The sequence below is a fragment of the Larus michahellis genome, chromosome 12 (genome assembly GCF_964199755.1).
Source record: "Larus michahellis chromosome 12, bLarMic1.1, whole genome shotgun sequence".
NCBI lineage: Eukaryota > Metazoa > Chordata > Aves > Charadriiformes > Laridae > Larus > Larus michahellis.
The window spans coordinates 2,227,754-2,249,139 of record NC_133907.1 but is presented as its reverse complement, the minus strand read 5'-3'; the positions used below and the strand labels follow the sequence as shown (position 1 = coordinate 2,249,139).

Genomic DNA, 21,386 nt, shown 5'->3' with positions numbered 1-21,386 from the left:
TTCCTACATTCCTTTCTCATTTCTGCTCCATTTTTCAAGGGAGCCTTGAAAACTCCGAAGGAGCCCTGAAAATCCTTCTTTCGTGGTTCCTAGACAAGCTTGTCAATCATTGATCTCATCCTTTCATCTAGTAAGCATGGGGTAGGTCTCCCTCTAAAACAATGTCTTTGATCAGCCTTGAAAGTCTCTGGAGAGACAGACAGCCCGTCAGGATACTGGGGCTGAACATGAAAACTGACTTTCGGGACCAAGCAAAATGATTTCACCGTATTCACATTACCCAGAATATCTTCTGGGATGAACGTAAGACCCACACTCTAACCTCAAGACAGAGCGAACACAAACTAGCAGTCCTGAGAGGCACTAACCGGCATGTGGCTGAAATAACCTGCAATTGCCGCGGGTACAAAGGCAGTTTTGTAGGGCTATCGGGTATTGCTGGGCTCCGGTTCCTGGTTTTTTTGGTTCTTTGTGCTCCTGAGTGCAGTTCTGGGGCAGTCTCAGGAGAGATGAACAGTAAACTATTTTTTAAATGTCTAAGTCCTACAAACCATGGAATATTTCAAATTATTTCAGCTGTCGTATGTGGTGAGACCAAGGATAGAGTAGGAATTGATGTACTACAAAGGATCCTTGGACTTTATGCTCAAGAGACGAGGACGACCGGAGCACCACTGACTCCAGCGGAGAAGTTGCTCCACTGCCTGAAATTACGATTGAAATACTAATGACAGTATTTCAAAAGAAAGAGAAACACACAACCGCTACATCTACATTTAACCGTTGCATTCCCCATCGTTGCCTTTTTCATCGTGCCAGCGTCGGCACTCCTGGAGCAAGGTACAAGCCAACTGGCTTTCATGTTCAGCAGCAGGAGTTCAGCTTTCATGTTCAGCTGCCTGCATGAGTCGCTCCCAGCCTGCTCATGCAAAAATTTCTGAGGAACATGGGCCACTACCCTGACAAATCACGGCAGAAATGAAGTAAACTGTGCCTGTGGCTAACCAGCATCTTCTTGTCACCATGTGCCTGCAGAAGAGCAAGAACTTGCGTGCAGGGTCACTAATGCAGCCTGGTTTCCTACAGGATTGGGCCCCAAAGGTGAGTTCCCATGGGGGGCTCCGGTATCGAGGAAGGGGCAGGACCCTGCTGCCTTCAGTGACAGCATCTCTCGCCCCTACTCAGCTCAGGTTTTATGAAACCTGTTGGAACATGATATATTTGAGTTCTCAGCTTCGCTGTGAGATTGGTTGAAATTGGCTGAAGGGTTCAAACACCGCCAGGCTCCACACCTGTGTAGACACGGTGTGATCCAAGAGCCTCCCTCTGCTGGAAAACCAGGCAAAAAGTACGCTGTTAATTAGGATTCCCCTTTCTGCCCCCTTACATTGCAGCCAAGACTTTTCTTAAAGCGAGCATCTCTGCCTTAGCGCAGGGAGAGAAAAAGAGCATGTCCAAGGAGCATTTGGCTAAACTTCTTCTTTATCATATACTGAAAGCAGCAAAAAGAACTTCAAGGAAACAAGATGCTGCTGCTTCTTCAAGAAAGAAACAAAAATCCCCACCAAAACGCCTGACCCAAAGCCTTTCTTTGATGAGTACGTGATGCCAGAGAACCTGGAACTTGGGAGAAAAAGTGGAAAGAGTCTATTAGCCTAGATGAAACTTTAGCTGTTATCTTAAGCACTCTAGACAGAATTTTAAATAAGGTGTTGCTTTATGTGCATTTTAATGGCTGCAATATACCAGTGATAGATTAATTTTTCAGAATAAAGAGATTTATCTAGGTCCTCACTTTCTGAGCTGCTGAATGATGGATGTGGAGGCGCCGATGCACTGCAGCATCAGCACCGACGCCAAGGAAAGGGGGTAACTCCGAATCACGTCGCACTAAGTGCCCGGGATTTGCAAGGTCAGATGGTGAGGATTAGTTTGATGGGTTCAAGGCTCTACCACTGCTTTTGTGAATAGCCTCGGCCAACTCATTTGACCTGTTTTGCCCTCCGTCTCTTGCAGATGAATGCTGCTACATCCCCTTGAGACTATTTTGGATTTCGCTGCCCTGGCTGTCTTCACAGAGGGGAAGCTTGGGATGGGGCTGCGGGACCACACCAGTCCTACCACTGATGGCACAAAGAAGGGGCAAAATTTCCTTCTTGGTACTGCTACTCTGCATTGAAACTCTTCCCTGAGTTTGCCCTGCCCTGGCACCCAGGACGCAATGACTGAAGTGAAGCCTGAAACCCCAGAGGGAGCAAATTTTCATTAGCCCCACAAGCACCACCGCATCTGCTCATAATGGACGTGGCACCCTGCAGCCTGAGGGACGCCAAGAGCTAACACAAACGCTGTCCTGAAAGCACCTACAGAGTACGAGCGATATACTCAGGTGCTCGCAGCCAAGACTAGAGTTAACTTTGTTGCTGAAGCATGGCTCTGGCCCGATGTGAGTGCTCAGCACCCTGCACGGGGAGGGTGGGAGAGGGGGAGGAAGGCCCTCTCCTTGCCCAGGGAAGCTACTGAGAAATACCAGCATGGCCGCATTTAGGTATGGTTAGCAAAAAAGTCATCGACAACTCCTAATCGGAATGAGGAAGAGAAATCCAGGGCAGCAGCAATGGACCGCCTGGCCTCGAGTGCGGCCAGTGCTGAGGTTCACGGTACTAATTTGGCCAGAAGCACTGTGTGATCTGTAATGAGTAGAGAAGAGCAAGCCTTAACAGGACCTCTCTGCCAGAAGATCAGTACTGGCCTCAGCGACTCTGATAATAAAGTACACCAGCATCCAGAGGCTCTGATGATGGCTGGGCATTTCAGAAATGGAAGCAGAGAGAGAGAGAGACCAGCTCCGATGACAGACAGACAGGACACCTCTCATGAAATCCACAGCAGTTCAATGGATTGGCTTATTTTTAATACCCACCTGCCATCCCCTACAATTATTTCTGGTTTCCTGCTGGAAGGCTTCCTGAACGCTGTGATCAGGGCCTTTGGGACGATTACCAGGACCCGTGTGCTCGGCAGCCCTCAGAGAGCACATCCCTTTGGTATTTTTTTAAGTTCAGGCTACACGGCTACACTGAACTCCCCAAATCGATTTTCCATTTGCCCTCCCTTTCCCTTAATAACACTCCCCGTATACTGTGCACATTTAATTTACTCCAGCAATTTCCCGCCCCACTTTCACATTTTTGACCATAAAAACCTGGGAAAAAGATAACTTATACTGACAACTCTGTCAGGGCATCATTTCTCTTAATGCATCACATTAGAGTCTTATTGAAGCATGAACAATGTGAAGCCTGGGCTCACCGTTGTCAGCCGCCAAGAATGTGGCCTCGTAGACATTATTCTTAATGTAGTCTGACTCTCGATCAAGGACAGCAGCAGTAGTGATCTGACCATTTGTGGCATTAATGTTCAGCCAGTTTGCAGGATCTGACAGCTTAGAGTATCTACAGAGAAAGGAAATAAATACATGGCAGTCTTTCCACTGACAAATCCTTAATATTGCTTGAAATAAGTTTTTTCTGGACTCCTGACCCATGATTCAAAGGACCTTTGGATACCTAGTTTTGTTGACAAACAGAACGCTAATTGAGTATCTGGTTTTTGACCTCTACAATTATTCAATTTTTCTATTTCTTTAATTTTAAAGGTTTTTCTTTCCACTAAGTGCCACTTACATACCAGCTCCCTGCTGCTGGGAGTGGACACAGCCCGAGGTCTCTGCAGCGGAGGAGAACCGGGGTCTGCGATGACCACTGGGCTCGTATGCCCGAATGAGAGGATGGATTCCTGCCCTCTCCTCTGAACATTGCCTTTCCTAAAATAGCTCTTTCTCCAAAGCCATGGATATTCCCATTTTCTGCCCAGTTTGGAAATACCACATTGGAAGAATGGTGGTTTTCGGGCCACTCTTTGGTATCAGAATTGTATCTTCCGCAGCCGTTGCCTTGGGGACTCTGTAATGGGAACTCACCGCTGTACTAAGGCGTGGACCCAGGGGTGAAGCACTTTCAGGTCTGCTCTCCTGTAACATTTTTATATGTTCCTGAAAGAGCCGGTGAGATGACGGTACGCATGTGGGACGTTCGGAGAGAGCAGTGACAAGGGGGTCCCCCTGGCAGTCCCCTGCGTGCCCTGGGCCGGGAGGACCCAACGCCAGACCCCCGTCCCAGCTGCTCAGTCAACTCACAGCCCAAGTCTGTTCACGTCCTACGCAGTCAGCTATCAACACGGTTTGTTTTGGGCAAACTTTTTCATGTTCTTCAGATTATCATGTTCTGTTGAAAACTTGCTTGCTTTCCTGGTTTTATTTTACTCGTTGCTTTTGATTTCTACCTCTCAGTTCCATACAGTTTGAGTTCAGATGGACCCTTATTACTTAAACTGGAACTAAAACTAAATGGACAAACTATAAATTCCTGAAATAAGCAAACAAAAGCTGAGCCTATTTCATGGGTAACTCAGACCTGCTGATAGTTTTATATAATTTTTTTGCAGTTAGATACGCAGGCAGGAGAACTTCTGGCTTCTGGTGAATATTCCTTTTCAGAAATGGGCTGTTTGAAGCTGAAACTCAAAGTGAAACTTCAGCTGCGTCAATCCATGTGAGCAGGAAAGCAACACACAGCTGCACAAGCCCTTGCCAAAGGAAAAAATTACATTTCATGGAGCTAGACTCTTTGGGATGTTTTCATTTCTTTTTAATATCACTGCTGTGAGTCTCCTGCCCTTTCTCTGCTAAATGACCAGGGATCCAGTTTCAAAGCTGGCTTTGTGAACGTGTCTGTGGCTAATGAGGATAACTTGAGGTGTGACATTGGCCATGCCAAGCTGTGCCTACTGGAGATGCTCCGGCTTCCTTATCTCCTGTTTGTAAAAACCCTATTTCATCAAAGACTATTTAGAGAGAGCCTGAAAGCTGTAGCAAGGCTCTAGCAGCTGGATCAGCTCCCTGAAGCGCTTATCATGGATCTGTAGGCTTAGCTTTTTGGGTATCTTATTTCCTGACTCACCAATGGCAACTGTGAAGCAAAACCAAAATATCCTTTGCAGGGCTCACAACGGCAGGAGCCCAACAATGCCCCACTGCCTCCTGCAAAGCCTTGGCCTTGGGCTGTCCTGATGGAAACGGGGAAAGGGAGGTTGTACTTGGGTTTGGAAACTAAGTGCTGGTGGATATCCAAAATGTGCGTCCTGGAAGCCCTGGGAATAAAACAACTCAAGGAATCGGCTGTTCATATTCACAGAGAGTCTTACAGGACCCTGCACGTGCACAGTGCGATGGCAGGAACGGCTCGGCAGCGCCGGTGCCTCTCCCAGAAATGGCGGATGCGCGTTTGGGTTACAGGTCATCCACCTCCGGCTTCGAGGGAGCATTCCGTCAGAAATGAGCCGTTCTCCCCTCTGAAAACCAGCCTCGGTACAGACGTCAGGGAAATAAAGACCCTCCAAAGGCCAATGTTTCAAAAAGAATAGAAGAAAAAGTGGCTTGTTAGTTAGGATGGTCTCTCTCCTCGAACGTCGCAATACCTGCCTAAAGACAACAAGCTGCGGCAGAGAATAAACTATCATTTTCCAGACCAGACAGCTCTGTGCCAGGTGAAATATTTCAAACTCTTCCTGACACGAAATGTCACAACCGATGCAAGTTGAAGTGGCCTCGGCTGTGATCACGTCAGACACTCGGGTTTTGCCAAAAATACCGCGTTCCTTACAGACTGGGAGTAAAAAAGAAACAAACTTCTGTGGTTGTAGAGGTATCCAAGGAGAGGAAACGCATTTCCCGTTTGCACAGACGGAGGCTGAAATACTTGCGAAAGGTGTCACAAGGACTCTCATTTTCACACACACTTCCCTGCCAATGTATTTCCCGGTGGGAAGGCGTGTGAGTCGGGGTCCTGCACTGGGGCTTCAGCCCCCGTCTGCCCAGGTGGCACAAAACACAGCGAGTGACAGGCTCCCGCTCGCAGCATGGACTAAATCCCATCTTAAACTGACTTTCAGAAGGCTAAAATTCTGCCAGCTGAATCCATTTGTAGGGAAAGCAGCTAACGGAGAGGTTGTGTTTGGCAGCTGGTCTGAAGGGAAAGGGAAGGTCGGAACAAACCTCGCTGACTGCAGAGCAGGCCAGGGCTGCTGGGGTGCTTCACACCCACTGGCGTTAGGCAGCTGAGGACCCAGTGCCAACGGCATGGGAGTGGGCGTTTGGCTGCGCGGGCAATATTTAAATGTACCACATCTTAAAGGCCTGTTCAGCAGCTGTTGTGACCAAGCGAGCCTTGCTCTGACCAGGCTGCCAGCTCCTCTCGCGCTCTGCTTTTTAAGCCAGGTTGAACCTAAATCCTCTGGCAACAACACAAGACATGATTAAAAATCCCAGTCATTCCCTTTGGAAATCTAGCCCTTCCTGTGCCTCAGTTTCCCCCCTGCAAAACAGAAATAACAAAGCTGCCTTTTTCTAAACCTCTGTGTTTATAAAGTGCATGAACAACTTAGGTCAAAGCATCCCTGACAAGGCAGAGACAAAGCACTTAGTACCCTGCAGCCCTGACCTCTGTCTTTGAACCAACGCGGGGACCCCTCGCTATCGACCGCGTGTGTTTGGAGCTGTGAACTGCCCTTTGCTCTGCCTGTCCCCCCCGCGCCCAGCCGTGCAGTGCCTGCCTTACCTGGAGCGGGGAGGATGGCGAGTTCATCGCGGGATGCTCTGCAGGCACCCGACTGGGGGTGCCAGTCCCTGCCAAGCGTTTTACTCGCTTCATAACAGTTAGTTTGTGAATTAGCTTTCGGCTGCTTTGCTCCCCACACTGGAGCCGAAAGCCCGCGCCCGTACAGGAGCTCACTTGCCTGCCTGGTCTCCCACCTTACTGCCTGCTGCATGAAGCGGTCGGGATCCACCGCTGAGAACGTTGTCAGGACTGTCCCCGTAGGCACCCCTTCCTCCAGCCTGATTAACTTGTGGTTTGTGGGGAAATACGGTGCTTCGTTGACGTCTGTGACCGAAATGGTGACTCCTGCTGTCGACTGGAAGGACATCTGGATGCCGCTGGCCAGGGGAGCTTGGTTTGATACCATCACTGTCAGCATGAAGGCTCTGTTCATCTCGTAATCGACTGCCTAAAACAAACAAACAAGCAAGCGTAGAGCCAAGCAGAGAATAAATTCTACCTTCTGGCTGAAAGCTGCAAGATTGAGAAGGCAGATGATTTCAAAGTCATTGCCTCATCTTGTTTCTTCCTGAGCCCAGTTCTTTTGAAGGTGTAAACCCAGACCAGCTTCAATCCAGTGGAGGATTTGGCCTTCCAGTATTTGGAGGGTCAAATAGTTAAAAAACCCCACAAGGTAAAAATTGTAAACAGCAGGGAGGATTTGCCCTGTGTTTTGTTCCAATGCGAAGTAGTTTCCAAAGAAGAACCTGCCTGTGTTAGCTGAGCATTGGGTGAACCCACCATGGGCTGCTCTAAATGCACCGGGTGGAGCGTGTTCAGGGGCCCTGGACAGGTTCTTCACAGCACCAACGGCATTTAACGCTGCAGCCTAAGAGCCAGGACAGTCTGTGTGGGCTCAGAGCTTGATGTGCTCTTCCTTTTCCCTCCTGAGTGAGTTTATAAGCAAAGGTGGAGCCGCAAGGACCAACGCCTGGTCCTGCTTCTCAGATGGTGCTTCCATGGGGACCTCTCCTGCTCTTGCACGATGCCTCAAGATCTCCCGAGGGTGCCCGCACGCTGCCACGGGTGCGTTATGCCGATGGGTGGCCACAGACGTCTCTTCAGCATGTGTAGAGAGACGGCGTGGCTGAGGAGCCAGGAGAAGTGAAAAGCCTCTGCTGGCACAACTGACTGAGCCGCAGTATAATAATAATTTCTAAGCCATCCCACTAATTATTATGAGGGAAGTCACTAATCATCTGCCAGGGAGGCTTGAGTTATGCAGGATCACACCTCTGCTTGTTAAAAAATGCTTTGCTGTAATTTATGAATTTAGAAGCGTAACCATTCTCCCTAATACCTTCTCCAGCGCTGAGTCTGCAAAGCCTACGCTCCCGGTGTAAACCGCCACCGCTACGCTGGCTTCGGCACAGCCCTACTGATTTACATCAGCAAGATCTGGCTGCCATGCTCTGTTTAAACCGCAGTATTGTCAGGGGAGAAATCAAATCATAGGAGGCTACACGAGAGAAACAAATTTCGGGGGCAAAAGGTAAAACAGTGGAATCTCTATTCGATTGAAGTGCAAATGTTCCTATTGCTAAATGGTTTCCTGACAGGCAGGGCCAACATTTAATAAATAAAAGGAAGCATAAAGATTCCCAGTACACCCACCAGCCCTGACTCACGGACTTGTACCGCATTCAGAAAAGACGCGTGGTAAAAGTTCCCATTTAAACGCTATTCAAGGCCTTGAAACAATACGATTAATGCATTTCCCGAATTTCTTTTCACACTCCTCTAATTTACATTCCTCCAGGCTTCACTTTTTTTTTTGGTGCCGGCCTGTTGGCCGACCCTGCCCACAGCCAGTCTGCACCCCCCGGCAGGGGCTCAGACGCAGCCGGGGGGGCTGATCTGAGCAGCCCCAGGGGGACCGATGTGGGGAACCGCCGGGCTCCTGCCCGACGATGCTGAGGACACACTGACCACACAGGTATCTGCGAGGATGTGGCCTGATCCACGGGAGTGGGGGTTTATTCCCCCCAAAATGTAGAGCTGCTCACTCAGCTTCTTTTCCTCTCTTTCTTCACTTTTCCCCTCTTCTGGGAGCAACAAACCCCGGGCTGCAGAACAGCAGGGGAGGGAGCGGGGCTGGGCTGGGATCGCCCAGTGACGCCCATCCACAGACCGTCCTGGTGGCATCAGTGCCACGTGCTGGCAAACGGTGGCACAGTGACCACCGCGCTTCAGTCTGCGAGAGAGAGACAATCTGCCTCCTTTTCTTCTGTGCTCATCTCAATGCCAGTTCACACGTTTTCTTGGGAAAAAAAAGGGTAAAATCAAGAGCATGCATCTTCACAGCAGTGCTTGTGCCATTGTCCCTGGTGGGACAGGAGCCCCTGGCAGCCGGGCACAGTCCAGCCCTAAGCGGAACTTCTCTCTCACCATAATAAGCAATTTCTACCAGGACAGTTCATACTTTTGCTCCCTAAACTGCCTCCCTGTGAGGATAACGCTGCGCAGAGCACACCGTGTTCTTCACAGCGCACCAACTCCTGCCACCTCCACGCGTCTCGCTGAAACGCTGCACGTTGGGCAGGCCAACAGGAGGAGCAAAGCCACCCGGAGCCGCTGCATCTGGGACAAGCAGGTGCTGGACTGTCACCTACTTTTTAATTTCACCTCTAAGAAGCACATGATATGAAATTAAAAAGTAGCACCTTTGCAGATATCCCTTGTTGGACGTTCGGTGTCCGATATGGCACAAACACTCCCCTGGAGATGCTGCACCTTCTCCTCTGAGCTGGATGCAGCAGAGTGGAGCCCGGGGCCTGCCACGTGTCCTCCTTTTCTCAAGGTACTTTTAACTGCAGTGAACAAATTTGCCTTATGTTATTATTGAAGCAAATAATAACTGAAGCTTCGGAAGCATCTCCATTATAAATTCACAGCTCTGATCCATGCCGAGTTTGTAATAACGATTTACTTAGCTGCCTGACACAGGGCAGCCACTGCTGCTCGTGGAGATCGTCTTCAGACTCTGCGGTGTCTCAGCTGAGTGGGAAGTTTCTCTCTCCCCTTGATCAAGGCTTTCTTTGAAGATTAGGGCCTTGCACTCTTATGGAAATGGTTCGGAAAGGCATGAACAGAAAAAGGAAATGTTACACTTTTGGTGACTGGACGGGAGCTGCAGATGGGGTTTTGCTGAGAGCAGCTGCAAAATGGCCCCCAGGAGCATCATCTGAACTCCAAAGGGCTTCTCGGTTTGGAAGCATTTCCAGCTCTCCATTTCTGGCCCTGAACTGCTGGTGAAGGGGTGGGATTTCTCACAGAACGCCCTGCTCTGCGCTGTTTCTGTCACGGCTGGGGCCTCTCTGCTTGCAGCAGCGGGGAGTTATGTGTAAGCGATTCCAAGAGCCACATGAATATCCGGCCATGTCGGGGCTGTAAATAAAACGTTCATTACTTGACTTAATTTTTAGCCTGTGTTTTCAACCTACATCAGCGATCAAACCAGCAAGAGACAGCTCCCACACCACAAAGAACAAGCTCTGATGGGCCACCCAGTTCAACGTGCATACATTCATCTACCCTTTAAGCATATTCACTTATTAACACAGAACAAAATATTTCAAAGGAGAAGGTGGAATCCTAAGGGTCTTCCCTTCCTCACCATGAAAATTTAATCACAAGCAATTTCACTCGTTCTCCTTGCTGAAAATACACCAAAAAGCCTCCTGGCTTGATAAGGGTAAGACACTCCGGGCGGATGAGGTGAGGTTATGCGGTGAAGACACTCACTGCAATCTCAAGCTTTGAGCTCAGCTTGACAAGGTGGGATTTCCACGTGGTTCCTCGCATTGTGATCACCGTGGGTCACACTGCAGTGGAAAGTCAGCACCAACGTCGCCGGTGCCTTGACAGATCTGCCCTGCTTTTTGCCTGCAAGTTCTGAATAAGGGAGGGCTCGTTTTGCAGGAGTCCTCATGTAGCGGTGACGATCATGTGAATCCCCTGTTGTTCACTTTGATGTGCCTTTAAACTGCCGTCGTGACACTTGACTGGATTAAGGGGTTCTCCCCTGCTCTCACGAAAACGTTGGCATTTCGATTTCAGACTGGCTGCTGATGTCAATGGAAGTTAAATTGTTGCGTTTTACTTTGTTGAATGTTTTATGTTTAAGCAGAAAATATATACATATGGATACGGGTGTACTTACATACACATACGCATTGCATCCACATACACGTGTCCAGAACTACTTCTAAGCTTGAAGAGGTTTTGTAACGTGGCACCAGATAGGGCTGTCAGCCGTCGTTACAGAGCAACAAACCAAAGGACCCTGCTGAAATACCATCTAGCAGGTAAGATGATGTTGCCCGTAAAGTCTCAGCAAAGTGGCATCTGCAGACACACAGGCACAGCCTAAGGGCCAGAGAACAGGACAAGCTCACACGTTCCTACCAGCGCAACCTCACTGGCATTTCACGGATGTCGTTCCCCCTAATACCCAAACCGTCAGTATTAAGAATGACTGCAACTTGTTAGCTACAAGGGAGCGAGGATCTTTTCCGCAACACAGAGCTATTCTTAAATCACGTTGCTCTTTAAACATTAGTGTTTCATCCCAAGTTGTTGATTAAAGTTTTTGTTAGAGAAGATGTCTGTTATCAAAAGATGCAGGCTTTCTCCATCACAGCAGGTGTTTTCCTTCTCAGGTGCGGTGCATGCCGTGTGAGCTCCTGCAGAGCACAGCAGCCTATTCGTGACGCCTTCCCTTTTTCGGTAGTCAGAGGGAGCATCCACAGGTGTCTCATCTGGGGAGAGATTCCCTGAACGCTGCATGGATCTGGTTACGTTCTGACTGTGTGTCGTGGCTGCAGAAGCATTCATGGGCTGCTGGCCTCAGGAACTGCATGGGAAGCGAGCGCTCAAACGAAGACAAAGTCATGTTTTTGGGGGCAAGGAGGGAAAACAGAATTGGGTACTTGTTGCAGATACCTTGAGTGTTCCAGCTCTCCTAACGCTGAAGGCAATGGATGGAGGAAAGAAGGCAAAGAGGGTATTTACAGTCTCACTTCTCGGAGTCTTTGGACAATATCCTCTGCTGATCTAACCTGGGAGTGGCTTCCACTGGAGTGGAGCTATTCTGAGCTGAGGATCTGGCCCACACTGTGTGTTTATTGCTTGATACTAGGAAAGGGAAAATGTCTCCAACTTTTTTCTGCCAAGCAACTCAATCAGAGGAAAATCTCTCCTCTCCTTCTCTTACCAGGGAATTCACTCCTCCTGAAATCTCGCCTGCAATCCCTGTTTTCAGAGGATCACTTGACTGATCCTCTGCAGTGAAACGCTACTCCTGATTCGCAGCTAACGGGGAGTTTTCTGCCTCAAAAGCAGAAGGTGCAGCTTCTGCCCAACCTGCCCAGTGGGGCTGCACAGCCCGGGCACCATCCCCCCCGACAGTGCTCCACGAGCTGAAGAGGAGCAGGACACGGAGGTCAGGCTCGGATGCTGGGAGGTGCCTTCAGCACCCGAGAGTTCATCAGAGCTTACGGTGGCCTGGGCTGAGCTGGGAGACCCAGACCCAGACCCAGGGCATACGCTTGGAGTAAAAGCAGTCAGGACTCCTGCAGGGAGAGAGACGGGAAACAACAGATCCGAGCACTCTCATTCCCGGGTAGAGAAGGCAGGAAATAACTGCAGGCTTCTGGCAAAACTTGTGGCCTTAGTTGGCTGAAAGGGTGACAAACACGAGTTGCTTGGGCTTCCCCCTTACCTTCACGACGGTTACCATGCCTTCGTTGGTGACGGGGTCTGTCCGGATGGTGAAATGGCCAGAGGGGTCTCCGCTGATGATGCGGTAGATGGCGTTCCAGTTGGGGGAGTGAGGCTGGTCCCGGTCCATCACCGTCAGATTTGCCACCACAACCTCCACTCTGTTCTCAGGAACCTCTCCCGAATACTGCAAATAAAAGAGGGCAGTGGTCACGGTGGGAGCCTTCTGTCGGTCCTCACGGCTACCCCCCCTCTCCCCGACACCAGCACACCAACTGGGAAGTCAGACCCATGAAGACGACCACAGGGCTGTATGTTATGAGCAACACAACTCTCTCTCACCTCTGGTTTTCCTATTTTTTTTCCTTTGAATATTTTTCCAAACCTTTCGAAGTTTGGTCTCACCTCTCAGCCCAAAGGAGAACAAAGCTACTACTGCCCAGCCACCACCCAAGTGTCCGCAAATGCTTCAAGTAAACGAACAAAAAATGTCCTTGATATTCTCGTTCAGTTACAGCAATCACAGAGTCAATCGTCGACAGCAGGTAAAAATGGCAGGCTAAAATATGCAGTTTTTAGGATGACTATGTCCCTTTAACCTGAGGTATTTTGCCTCACTCAGATTTCAGTGATGGCATTTTATTGCTTCTTCAGTGATTTTACTTCATTTTCTTTCTTTCTTGCCCTTGATTTGATTTTTGTCTCATTATTTAAAGCGTTTCTTGTGATTTTGCCACAGCCTTTCCTGGTGCTTAATTCTCTCATTTAGCACTGATTTCCATGGAGCATGTCCAGTTCAGGCATATCCTGATACATTAGCTGCATTCTTTTCCGCTTTCCAGTCCCTGATTTATCATGCGGCTGATCAGGGATCCTGGCCTGTGAATACTTCCAGTGTTTGGGGCTCAAAAGCTGCCAGTAAGACACATTCCCAAATTTTCAACTGTCCTCATCTCTCAGCATCGCCTATTAGCAGCGCTTGCAAATCAACACTGATTGACATATGGCAAATTAAACACCGGGGAAACGAGGGGAGCGGCTGGCTCCGAGTCTGCAACTGAAATCCTGGCCCCGAACTGCAGGAGCAGAGCACTTCTGAAAATCTGGCCTTTGGTGGGCAGCAATGCCAGGTTACGTCAACGATAATAAATCATTCCTTTGTTAGCACAAGAGTCCCTTTCCACTCCTCACCCATGCCCATCCATTGGAGCCTTTTGGTTCTGCGTGCTCATATTTAGTACATATTATTCCACCGCTGACAGCAAAAATATCCAATCTGCCTTATGTTAATGTAAATTTAAATTTGCCCTTTAGTGGTATCCTGAATGGCACTTTGCCCTCTTTTCCGTTATGCACCTGTCCTACACGAGTTTTCATTAGCCAATGCAGATGGCATCCCTTTCCAGCCACGCTGAGTGGTGGGGACGAACAGTGGGACGCTGCAGGATAATTGTAATTCCAGTACACGCTGCAGCTCTTATTTTCTCTTTATTTCCCATAATTTCACTCATTCTTTACCAATTCTCTTGCCCAATTTGGAATCTCTGCGGCACACAGCTTAAGCAGGGGTAATATCATATGGAAATTTATCAAAAGCCTCTTGAAAAATCCAGTAGATTACATCATATGTACACTCCAATTATCAACCTTGTCTGAAACCCGCTCCAAAGAACGGAAGGAGATTAGTTAAACAGGATTGCCTCTTACTAAATCCACACTAGTTACCGCACATTACATTAAATTAATGTTGTACGGCATGTCAGCGATGACAAGCTGATGAGCCTCCAGTCTCCTTCGGGAGGTGCCGCGCTGCTGACATCAAGGTATCATACTGCAATTCCGAAGGAGTGAAGCACTTCGTGCGACCACCTCAAATCCTTCACCTAGGACCACAGGTTTCTGTCCATCACTACTAGGCTTGTGCCTTGCAGAACCCAATGGAATTAACTCATCAAGAGCAAGCCATCGGCTGGATTTAAGACATTTAAGAGGCCACCTCGAGTGGGTCGTAACCCAGGTGCTGCCAATGACTTTGGGTTACGTGGAGAACTCCCACACAATCACCAACGGATTTTACAGCAGCTTCTGTAAAAGCCATCACAACATTCGTTTTCAGCCCGTAGCGATAAAAGTTTACTACAAGACGTATTTCAAAAATATGAGGTATATTAAAAATTATAAATACACAAGCACATCTCAATATAAAACCTGGAGGAAGATTACAACAGTCTATAAAGCTTTTCCATTAGGGTAAACCCCACAACACTCGGCATATATTGAGCAGCCCAGGAGATCATCCAGTCGTTGTTGACACCTATTAGGTATAGACAGGGAATGATGAGTCCTGTGTCACACTGAGGGTGGATGTTGTCTATTACACTTATAAAGCCAAATATTTTCCTGATGAGAAGAGAGTACCTTCACTGGAATCAAAGGAGCCATCCACAGCTCTTCAGGTTAAGAAGCAAAATCTTGGAGAGAAGCACCACGAGGAACAGAACGATTTTCATCAGCTACAGATCAGCAGCTATTGGGAATCCAAACCGGAGCCTGTCTTTGCTCCTTCTAACACTCCCCCACTATCAGTATTATAAGTAAATGCTGTAATGTGTATTGTCCACAATTGTCTTTACCTTTAATAAAATTAAGTAATGACATTAAATTACATCTGCTAAAGGAAGGATGGCAGCTCAAAGCTACCCACACTTCTTTCATGTCGTTCCCTCCCTACCCTGGAGTAATTTAGGATAATGAACAATGCCATCTTTCACCGTGCTGCTTTGCAGCATTCCCTGTGCTGTAAGTTCTCTTTCATAAGATTACAATTGATTTTCAAATACAGACAAGCGTATCTATTCAAACAAGGTAAAACAATGGGCAACAGAGGAGCTGCTGGAGTAAACATAAGGCTGATAAAGCAGCGCTTGACCTATACTTGTAGCATTTACGCATATTCCCCTGTATTTCATTTAGCTTCACTTTCAATTGTTGCATTTGAAGTCCTTAATTTCCAGAGTGCTTTTTAAAAGACCATTCACGAGGATTTCTATGGCTGATTGTTACACACTTCGCTTCCCTTCTCAGATAAGGATTTGTTCGGAACCTGGCATGTTCTTAAATCCTTAAATTCTATAGGGTCTTTTTATTTCCTCTCCCATAAAAGCCTGTGCTGGCAAAAGTCCTTCTCTTGTTGCTCTGGAGCTGGCCGGTCTGAAGCCATGTCTTGCAGAAAAGGGAATAATTCATTCTGATTTTCTGGTTGCATCAGATGATACTAAAATTGGTTAACCCCAGAGTTTGTCTTTCGTCTCACTCAGTACCTGGCAGCATACAAACACGCAGACAAATATCACTCCGGAAGAGAAAGGGATTGATGGGGGGGACACACGATGAATTCACACAATGACTTGACTTCGCGCAATAAATGCGGAGTCTGGGCGCTGAAGCCATGCACAGCGGAGTAAAACCAATTAGCTCACTGCAGCAGCTCCTAGGGAGGTGTGGAATTGAGATGGATGAATACAAAGATAATTATTCAGGCTTCCTTCTAAAGGGAGTTCCTTTTTTTCCAACGTTCTTACTTTTTTCTAGCTGGTTTTGCTAAAAGAGCTGCGAAAGCAAAGACTTGTTCACATGAATGTCTGCGGGAAAGATTTTTGTGTTGTCTCCAAGATTTGCGAATGATGACGCAGCAGTAGGGGCAGAAGTAGTTTATGAGGGTTGAATTGCCTAGAGAAATAGAGTATTTTATGACCTATAGCTATGGATTAACGCAGCAGAATAAGGGCATCTCAGTCCTCTTACTAGACTTGGAGCCCTTCCCCTGACAGCTCCGACTGCCGCCAAGCCCTGCATCTTCTCCCGAGGTCCCACAGGGCGAGAGAAACCCAAACGAGAGCGAGCGAGCGCACACGTGTGGCATGTCGCATCCCTCACCGCTTTCTGCTGCCGGGCCACCCCGTTCGCAGCAAGCTCTGGGCACGGGCAACGTGCAGCTGGGAGCCCAGCACACCGACCCACCGCTCCTGCGCGGCCAGGGCGCGCTCCCAACCCAGCGCCGGCACGAGAGCCAACTGTTTACCTTTTCCACACGATATTTAACAGAGACGCTTGAATAGCAGGCAAATTAATAAACAACCGCGGTCTGGTTGCAGCAATCTGTGTAAAATGGAAAAAAAAAAAAAGAAAAGATGAAAATCTCCTAATAAATCTTTAATTGTGATGTGCCTGCCCAGCTGCAGCGCGGAAACAAGCAAATGCCATCCTAATTGATTGCTTCTTATTCCATCTTTATAGGCCTGCATTTTTTATTGTGAGGGTTGAATAAGCCCAGAGGTGTAAAAAACCTCTAGATTGTACTCTATGTATCTGCCAACTTGATATTTAGATCAATAATCCTCTTTTTTTTTTTCCCCCTACTCCTACTACCGGTAATTTAGCTTTTCTTCCTAGCAGCCTAATTGCTGTTTTCTTAAGCCTTACTATCAATTCTCTGACCTTTAATTTCCAATATCGTTCGCTGTACGGATGACTGTACTAGGTCTGCAAGTTCTCCTACCTCTCTGTGCCGCATGGGACAAACTTGGCCATCAGGTTCTGCGGCCGTCAAACAGTGACCTCCAGACTCTCGCTCCAGCGCTGCTGCTGTGCAGCACAGACCACAACCTCACTCGGATCCCCACAAAATCTCCATGAAGCCAACCATATTTTGCGTGCAAAGCAGATCGTGAGACGCTCATTTCTTAATCACGTCTTATTAAAGAGCTACTCACTCTGGTGTGTTCTTGAATGATGACCACCCTCTAGGTACCGATGTCCTCTCATTTTTTTTTTAAGGCAGTCCACGGCCCCCCTGCTCTGCATTCACCAGCCAGCAACCCCTACGGAAACCTCCTGCCGTTGGGTTTTCAGGCTGATGTCCCCAACATCCCCCGCACTGCAGTGTCCCTGCTCCACTTCACCTTCACTTGGATCTGCTCCACAGTCCATCCACTTATGCATATCATAGCTCAGACTGGTTATATGCCATGTGGCAAATGCTTCCCAAACCGTTATCTACACAGCCCAACGCACTCGTGCCAGCTCGCGGTTCTGCTCGGCTGGTACGAGGCCCAGCTGTCACTGTGCTCATGCAGAAATTAATTGCTCAGGCTGCAGCACCGGCTCCTCGCGGTCGGGCAGGAGTCAGCCTTGCCCAGCCCAGCGGAGGGAAGTGCATGGCAATTAGCACCAACTTTTACAGGATGCTTTGGAAGTTCTGCCTTTGTCTTCAGTGGTTTGTGCTATTAAAATGCCTCACCTGCCTGCGAAGGAGCTCTCACAGCTCCACGCATGGTGTGGTGGAGCCAGACCACCCGCTTGCTTATTGGGAGTTCCTACAAGGAACGACGAGCGATGTCCAGCGCGGTCTCAACGTGTTGGTTTCACTTCTGATGGCTGAGTTTGAAAAAGAAGAGCAAGCCCTGAACTTTGACACTTCTGCAGCTGATCTTGCGGCGGGGTGTAGACAACCTCCATCGTCTTTCTGTGGCTGACGACAGCTGCTGGCTCTACGCTTTGTCTTTACTGGTGCTCAAGTTATGACTAGTTTTGGATTAAATGACAAATTTACTCTTTGAATATGAAGACAAAGCTGAACACAGGAAAAGAAAGCAACACCCTTTCCTTCAGAAGCAGCAGGAGAAAACCCTCACATTTCAACTCTCTGGTGTGAGGAAGGAACGTGCAGGTTTCAGCTTGGTTCGAAGACTCTTCGAGTACTTGCCAGGAGTTCAGAGAAAAGAGCACGTAAAAGTAAAAGGATATTAAAAAAAAAAAAGAAGTTTGCACGTCTGACAATGAGCACTAATTTTTTTTCATTATCAGATGTTACATTCTTGTGACAGTATGAAAAGATGCCACAGAAATGATGACACAAGACAGTATTCTGCTGCAAGATAACCATTTCCAGATAAACATATCTTATGAAACGAGGTTCGAAGTTTGCATAGAAATTTAGATATTTTATAAGAATGCATTACAACACAAAGGAGCTTTTTACAACGTCAATATGAAAGGTTTAAAAAGAGATTAAAATTATGTCCTTGGAAAGGCATATAGCCTTGTCAAGGAAGAAAATTCTACATTAACCCCGTGTAGGAAAGTTGTACTTTATCTGTATTTCAAAGGCTATAAAGAACCACTTTAATCAACCTACTTGACTTTGGGGACTTGCACGTCTCACTGAAACTCATGAAATCTGGCATAGTGTGGTTTCCAGAACACAAAAGCCTTTAATCTGTAACCTGGCACTCTTGTACATTCAAATCCTGATACTATCTCCTTGTTAGGAAGAAAAATTGTGAATTTATCCAAAATGGGATCTCATCTCGTCTAAATGATGTAGCCTTCGCAACAGTGACCTTTAACAAGGGTTATACTCAACAATAAAAGATTTTATCTCGGGAGCCAGTGGAAACAGTATATGTTAAAATTCTGATCTGATAGAGCAGCCTTTTATTTTCCAGTTTTAGACAAGAATCCTTTGAACGTTTCATTTGCTCTCTTGTCTAACATAGCTTTGTTTCTTGCCTCCAGAATGAACAGCAGGGAAAGGTAGCTGATACCTTTCTGCAGACTATCTGATTGTCAGGTATAATTAGTAATGCTATCTTTTAAATAGAGGCACGGATTTTAAAACAGCTGGAACTGCCTACAAAGCCTCATTCTTAAGAAAAAAATAATTTGTATACATACATTTGTATAATAAAACATTTTTGCACAGATACATCACTGCCTTATGGTGGCTGACAGCCCAATGCTTCCCTTCAGCTGCAGCACCAAAGGCTCGGTGACCTGCCCGTGTCTCCGAAGGCAGCTGCAGAACCGTCTCCGCTGCCTGGGTTGGGCAGGATCCTGAGACCATCATTAATTCATCTGCTACTTGATAAATCTGCTAGGGCAGCCTGCATTAGTCTATCGATCTCACTAGTGTGCTGCCGTGCAGCCCCGTGATCCCCGCTGAGCCGGGGATGGAGAAGCTCCCGGTCGGCGATGCTGGCAGAGACCTGGGCGCTGGGATGCGCCGGGGCACCAGCACCCCCCCAGTGGGGCTTCAACCGAGGGGCCCGAACAGGCCGGTACGGCGGGGGAAAACGGGTCAGAAGAACAACCAGTTGTGAAGCTGCACCGTCTCAAAGGCCAACAGCGGTTTGGACACATTGACCTCAAATTGCCAAAGTTGACCTCAAATTGCCAAAGCGGTGCCAGCATCCCAGGCACCACCCAGCGTGGCCAGAGGAGACCTCACTCTCCCTCGCTTGCCCTTACGCCTTGAAATAACCATCTTCCTTAAGAGAGGATGACATTCGTTCATACGCGGGCATGTCAAGCCTCGAATTCCTTCCTCCTCCTTCAAACTGCAAAGCAGCAAAAACCAGCGCTGTTCTGACCAAAACTTTGAAAACATGTTTTTCCTCATTTACATGCAAAGCTGACACAAATTGTGTGACAGCGCAGCTCCTAAGCGAGCCCAGCGTACTCGGCCGGTCTGGCTCTGCACTTCTTGCTGAAATGTCTACAGAAGGGGATGTTTCAATTCAGGCACCTGTAATAAAGTTTCATAAAGAAGGACCTTAAGCTGATAAGTCTGGTTTAGGATTTTCTTATTAACTGCCCACTCCTCATAACGAGTTTTTAATTTAATTTTTTCAGATTTTAAGGCATATAAAAGCTGCTCATGTGCCTTTGGGATCTGCAGACGGATATTTGGGAAAGGGAGAATTTTAAAAGCACCGAAACAGGATTTTTTTATGTACACTATAATCCTGGTATTGAGATTTTTTTAACAAGTTTCCTGTGTCGCAGGGCTCAGCCGACCCGCGTGCTGACTCCAGCTCAAACCTCCTCCGCACGGAAATGGAAATCTCTGTTGTTTCCAGATTAGTCTCAGAATTAGCACACAGGGGGATTTTTTTTTAATGACTAGATTTGACCACCGCAATCAGGCACTGTAAAACCCACAGGGTCTGGACACAAACAGGGCCGTGGACCGGACAGAGCGTCCTTGCAGGAGAACGGCGCTGAAGCATGTGTTTTATTCCTGCGCTGCTACCGTGGTTTAAAGATGTGATTTCCTGAGGCGGTGCCACAATGGCCAATTTTTTATGCCCTTCCTGCTGTATCAAATGTGGTGGGGTGAGGGTTGGCACTCACTGTGTCCCCCCGCTCCCTGTGCCGGGGCGCCCTGGGGAAGGACCCAGGATGGGGACGTGTCTCCGGCTGCGGGGGCTGCTGAGGAGCCCCTCCGTTTGCGGACCCGGAGCGAGCGGAGGAAACCCGCGCGTCCCAGCTCACCCTCCCACGGAGCCCCTGAAACCCCACGCCACGGAAGAACGCCCGCCCGCCTACAGGAATTCAGAGCACAGAACAAAGGCTAAATGAAATGCCGCGTAATTCATCGGACTCACCAGGAGGAAGAGGATTCTCGCTGAAAACGAGGGAGCTGGACTTTGGTTACCATACGGAAGCCAAAGCGCGTGTAGCAGAGAAGAGCAACGCACTGAGAAATGGGAGGATGTTTGGCCAAAGAAAAGAGGGAGTCACTATATACATGTAAATTTAGAAAGGAAACCCTTATTATTTCTTCTCTGTTTTTTTCTGGCAGTTAAAACACGCAATTGCACTAAGCTGAAGAGTTTGAAAAAAACTCCACCATGCTCAAAAAACCGACGTGAAACCTTTCAACCTTTCCTCTCTGATTTTAACTCAGGCTGTTTTCTGTGCCCTGACCCTTTCTTCTACAACCGGGGAGTGTTAAAGACATCCTGGACAGTTAGAAATATTTGATAAGAGAAAACTCACAGCACTACCAAATCCTTTGCTAAATCTCCTTTTTTTTTTTCCCCCCAGTATGTCACCAAGGATTTCATAAGTGAAATGTGCTTAATGAAATTCCAGATATATATCCTC

At 47.9% G+C, this 21,386-nt stretch overlaps 1 protein-coding gene across 4 annotated transcripts in view; it reads right to left on the bottom strand.

Moving 5' to 3' along the window:
- Nucleotides 1-21,386, bottom strand: part of CDH4 (cadherin 4) — a 455,155-nt gene that overhangs the window by 15,682 nt on the left and 418,087 nt on the right. For all 4 annotated transcript variants that reach the window (XM_074604741.1, XM_074604743.1, XM_074604744.1 and 1 more), the window contains 3 exons: nucleotides 12,439-12,624; nucleotides 6,872-7,125; nucleotides 3,313-3,455 (listed from right to left, as the gene is read on the bottom strand). In XM_074604741.1, the coding sequence (XP_074460842.1) occupies nucleotides 3,313-3,455; nucleotides 6,872-7,125; nucleotides 12,439-12,624 (583 nt within the window). The remainder of the gene's footprint in view (nucleotides 1-3,312; nucleotides 3,456-6,871; nucleotides 7,126-12,438; nucleotides 12,625-21,386) is intronic.